The sequence below is a fragment of the Actinia tenebrosa genome, unplaced genomic scaffold (genome assembly GCF_029948245.1).
Source record: "Actinia tenebrosa isolate PJP-AT-01 unplaced genomic scaffold, QUT_ActTen_1.0 PGA_scaffold0__85_contigs__length_37466705, whole genome shotgun sequence".
Lineage (NCBI taxonomy): Eukaryota > Metazoa > Cnidaria > Anthozoa > Actiniaria > Actiniidae > Actinia > Actinia tenebrosa.
The window spans coordinates 6,389,069-6,394,582 of NW_028292569.1; the positions used below are offsets into that span (position 1 = coordinate 6,389,069).

The 5,514-nt window shown below is 38.3% G+C and overlaps 1 protein-coding gene across 1 annotated transcript; it reads left to right on the top strand.

Moving 5' to 3' along the window:
* Window positions 1-243: 243 nt before the first annotated feature.
* On the top strand, window positions 244-5,078 carry LOC116293450 (exopolyphosphatase PRUNE1). Its single transcript, XM_089025950.1, has 5 exons — window positions 244-369; window positions 1,006-1,116; window positions 2,806-3,070; window positions 3,569-3,856; window positions 4,276-5,078. The coding sequence occupies exons 1-5, from the start codon at window positions 331-333 to the stop codon at window positions 4,707-4,709; spliced, it is 1,137 nt and encodes a 378-aa protein (XP_088882076.1). The 5' UTR covers window positions 244-330; the 3' UTR covers window positions 4,710-5,078.
* Window positions 5,079-5,514: the final 436 nt, after the last annotated feature.

Sequence of the window (5,514 nt, forward strand, 5' to 3'; positions counted from 1 at the left end):
TTGATGTTAGAGAAAAAAAGAGGGTTGGTGACCTTGACCTGTGACCTTGATTGACCTTCAGAAAATCCTAAACCAATCATACATCTTTCGTTTAATATTTTATTTCTAAACAAAAACATGACAAGGAAAAAATAATAAAATGAACGAAATTGTCAAGATTTTTCTTGTATTTGAAACTTTGCTTAAGATTATTTTTTTGGGATTCCTGTGTGCTATGCTAGGAAAGCCTAGTCAATATTTCATATGTAGTGCACGTTTGGCGATAAATTTATCTGGGGGTTAAAACTTCAGGAAAAATTCTTATTCCTACAAAGATATCTGTAAAAAACGATGAATAACCCCATAAGTAATTTCCTATTAAAATCAAAGGTAAGTTTGAGAGTTTAATCTATTGGTTTAGTTCTCTTTCAATATCTCGTTGGTCTGTCTGTCTGTGTGTGCCTTGTCGGCGCGCGTAAATAATTCACAGCCTAATCCTAGCTTAGGAGGTAATTACTTTTAAGTTCTACCAATCTAGACATGAAAACAATAGAAGTTTTCTTCTCTAGAAAACGGGAAACATATCCTCTAAATTAATTTCTGAGTTTTGAACTTGTATGACAAAATTTGCATACCAACATTGGTTTAGCTCAATCTGGTGTCATATTTTTGGGGACATTCGACGTCATAGCTGCCATGTTGAATGAACAAAAGATAAGGTCTTGGTTTCTATTGTCATGTGAACCAACATGGCAGCAATGTCTTTTTTCCTGCTACACGTAAGGTCATAGCTGCCTTTTTGGATGCCATTTCTTTTGTCATGTCAACCAACATGGCAGCCATGTCCTTTGTCCTGATACATATGTGAGTCCATCAAAGCGGCCATGTTGGAGGATTTGAACAAAATATTCAATCTTGGTTTCTTTTTTTATGTCAACCAACATGGCAGCCATCGCCTTTGTCTTTTGCTTTTCTCATGGGAGTGTAAATAACATCTTCTACGAAGTTTATTTTCTTTTCTTCTAGTGTCTGCTGGAGTCTAGTCAGTATTCATCAGTTCATGTAGTTCTTGGGAACGAAGCTTGTGATTTAGACTCAGCTGTGTCTGCCATAGTCTATGCATATAATCTCTTTACGGTAGGTTTGGAAAGTTCTTATACTGTGTTTGCTCTTCTGCTCTAATAAGCAAAATGTTTTCCCATCCAAGACCATAGGTCATTTCCTAGAGAACAAAATTCTCTGTTTTATTCGTATTCATATTCATTTGCATTCTTATGTGCATTGTTAAACAAAGAAATAATATTCTAGGAAATTCTAGACCTACTCAAGCTCCCGGGGGGGGGAGGGGGGTACTCTTACCCGTTTAGGGTAGGGATGTGCCGCTGAGTCCACTGAACCCTGACCCTGTTCCAGAGTAAAATCGCTGAAATTCATACCCTGTTGCAGAGCAAGATCGCTGAAAACTATAACCTTTTCCAGTAGTACGAAAATAGATACCCTGTTCTAGAGCAAGATCCCTGAAATTCATACCCTGTTCCAGAGCAAGATCACTGAAAATCATACCGTGTTCCAGTATTGCGAAAATGGATACCCTGTTCCAGAGAGGAGAGAGCGTGATTTCATATACCCTGTCCCAGAGCGAGCACGGTTTTATATACCCTGTTCCAGAGTAGAATCGCTGAAAACCATACCCCCGTATAGCGAATATAGGGGAGTACCCCCCCCCCCCCCCCCCCAGGCTCAAGCTAAAGAGGACTATCATTGACTTGTTTTTCAAATTCTCCATTGCATGGCTGTCCCATGAAAAATTTGCATCATTTACTACGGACCCTTGCCATTAAGTCAATCAAATGGACTGAGCAGCCAGTTCTCAAATACATATTAGTTGTTATCAGTTTTTCAGAACTTGGTCAAGCTCTGTAGAACAAGGCCAAGTTGTATGAAGCCTGGATAGCGCTATCCGGTGGATAAATCCTTATCCAGTGGATAAGTTGATGCTGTTATGCAATAGATTTATCCACTGGATAAGATTTATCAGTGGGATAGTGCTATCCAGGCTTCGTACAACCGGGCCCTGATGCATAACAATTGAGAACTGGCTGCTGGACTGATCAGTTGAACCCTAGGCCAAACAAAAAAATAAGTGTGTTTCCTGTTGCGCGACCCACCCTAATTTTCTTGCCAATTTTTGCCGACTCTAATATTTTTTTGATTCCCAATTGCACCACAGGGTTGCCAGTAAGCTCATTTCCACTGTTGTATCAGTTAAAAAAAAAAATCCAACCCCTGACCCCAATTATTTTTCTCATGCAAAAGGAAACACACTTATTTTTATGTTTGGCCTAATGGAAAGAGCCCTACCTACCACTACAAGAATCCCTTGTACACATTATTTAGTAACAATCAGCAGAACTTCTCTCACTGACACTAAGGAATGCAAATTTGAAAACTTTGAAGTTTCAAATAAGATAACTTTTAAAGTTAACAGGAAGCATAGGTGGCGTAGTGGTGAGATCGCTAACCTCTCATCAATGCGACCCACGTTTGATTCCCACTGGACTTGGTGTCGTATGTGAGTAGAGTCCTTTGTTGGTTCTTTCCTGTGCTTCTAGCGTTTTTCTCCGAGTCCTACAGTTTTCCTCCCTCCGCAAAATCAACGTCTAAATTCCAATTTGATCAGGGAACAAAGGCCACAGTTTTACTAGCCACTGGCTGCTAAGTGTTACCCTTGTAAAAACAAGAAAGGTTTTTTTGAAGCATTTTTTTAGTGGTAGTGAAATAGCACCATGTTGCAAACAGTCTATTGTTATTTTTTTTTATTTCTAGTTAACATCAATGGAAGGTAGTCCAGAGCACGTCGCAGAAATCATTGTCCCAGTTTTAAATATACCCAGAAAAGAATACCGTTTGCGCACGGAGATAACATTTACCATGGAGAAGTTTGGTATTGATTGTAGACATTTAGTATTCGTTGACGAGATTGACTTGTTGGGTTTGAAAGAGCAAGGAAAGTTGGCTGTTACTTTGGTGGATCATCATGTCTTATCACAAGGTCAAGCTGAGTTGAATGATAATTTGGTCGAAATTATCGGTAGGTGCTTTATTGGTGATGATCACCATGCTCTTAAAATCATCATCATCATGACTGTCATTATCACGACTGTCATCATCATCACCATCATCATTGATCATCATCATCATTATTGATAATCTTCATCATCATCATCACCATCAGCGTCATTACCACATCATCACCATCACCATCATCATTATCGTCACCATCATCATTGATAATCTTCATCACTATCATCATCATCATCATCATCAGCTTCATTACTATCATCATCATCATCATCACCCCAGCTTCATAACCATCATCATTATCATCATCATCACCATCATCGTCAACATCATCACTATCATCACTACCACCATACGTTTCATCACCAACATCATCGTAACCATCATCGCCATAATCATTATCTAATAATCCATAGTTTTCATTTAACGAATTGCTTCAACCAATGATCTGTAGTTTTGTCTTAAATGTGTCTCATCCCATTGACTCACATTGTCCTCCACTTTACAGACCATCGCAAAGACCAAACACCAAGTTCATCATCCTACACTAAAACAATCGAGCTAGTAGGCTCATGCAGTACTCTAGTTGCCGAAAAAATCCTTCAAAATAATCGTCAAGGCCTTGAATATTCACAAGTCAGTTACCTTCTGCTGTCCTCTATCTTGCTTGATACTGTTAATCTTGACCCGAGAGCTGGAAGAAAGACAGATAAGGATGTTGAAATAGTAAAGCAGCTTAAGGATATTTTGAAAACAGATTTGTCCTGTGATGAGTTATATAATGCTGTCAGTGAGGGTAAGTATAAAGTTTTATGATTTTAGTTGCTAACATTAAGGTTTGTTTTTTTGTATTTTATCCTTCCTTTCTTCTTTTTTCGTTCATTCATTCGTTGTTTCCTTCTTTTCTTCATTCATTCCATCTTTCACTCTCTCTCTCATTCATTATTTCTTCCTTCCTTCGTTTCTTCCTTCCTTCGTTCCCTCCCTCCCTTCCTCCGTCCCTCCCTCCCTCCCTCCTTCCTTCCTTCTTCCTTCCTTCCTTCCTTCCTTCCTTCCTTCCTTCCTTCCTTCCTTCCTTCCTTCCTTCCTTCTTTCTTTCTTTCTTCCTTCCTTCCTTCCTTTCTCTCTTCCTTTCCCATTATATTTCTCTGCCTCTGGTCCTCTATTTCTTCAAATAACCAATCTTAAATTCACTTTAGCATTTCACTTTTTCAGCCAAGTTCGACACTTCAGGTCTCACCAATTCCGAAATTCTTCGTAAAGATTACAAAGACGTCCCTCAAAACCCCAAAACACCACTCAAAATAGGAATAAGTTCTGTAACTCTATCACTGGAACAGTTTTTACGTAGAGTAAACATTGAAAGCGACCTTAAAGAATTCGCAAATTTAAAGAAGCTCGACACGTTAGTTGTCATGACATTGTATTTCAAATCCTTGGATGGTCCACCATTTAGGCAAATTGCAGTTTTTAGTGACAACGAAAAAAGAGTCGAGAGGCTCTCAAAATTTCTAAGAGATAAGGAAATACTACAACTTGAAGAACTTGATTTTCATACGTTAAGAAATTGTCTTTGTTTCGACCAACGTAACGTCAAAGCTTCGAGAAAAATTGTCCTTCCTTTAGTAATGGACTTCCTTGATCAGTAGCAGCGTTTTTTGTTGTCGTTTTTTTTTTTTACTTTAATTTTCTTATAACGAAAAGCGAAATATTATATTAGAATTAAATCTGTAATCTGTATTTAGATTTTTAAAAAAAGTGTTTTTGAAAATGAAAATATGTCGTGTTAACTACAAGATCATCATGTTGAAGATTTCTATATCTGAAAAAAGCCCTTATTCGTTCTCTTGTCAAAGATTTTAAATTCAACATGTATTTTGGGATAGATATCACCGGTAATGATTTTTGGAGACCGAAACCTTGACTTTGACAGAATAAACTTTTAAAAATTTGATGAGAGTATGTGGACCGCGTGGCACTAATGAATTAGTAGAAGATAATATATAGGTAAGTTGTAGTGCTAGGGAACGAGGTTATTCCGGGCGAAAACCCTTGGAATTAAATTCGGAAAAATTAATTTCCGACCTCGCTGGGATTCGAACCCACGACCTTCGGAATTGTACTACCGATGCTCTACCAGCTGAGCTAGAGGTCAGACTGAGAGCAGGCCGGGGTGAAATAGATGTTTCACCCCGGCCTGCTCTCAGTCTGACCTCTAGCTCAGCTGGTAGAGCATCGGTAGTACAATTCCGAAGGTCGTGGGTTCGAATCCCAGCGAGGTCGGAAATTAATTTTTCCGAATTTAATTCCAAGGGTTTTCGCCCGGAATAACCTCGTTCCCTAGCACTACAACTTACCTATATATTATCTTCTTTTAAAAATTTGTTTTGTTTGGAAAACAAAGTTAGATTTTTAGATTTTCTGAAAGTTAGATCTAGATTTTTTTTTACTGGA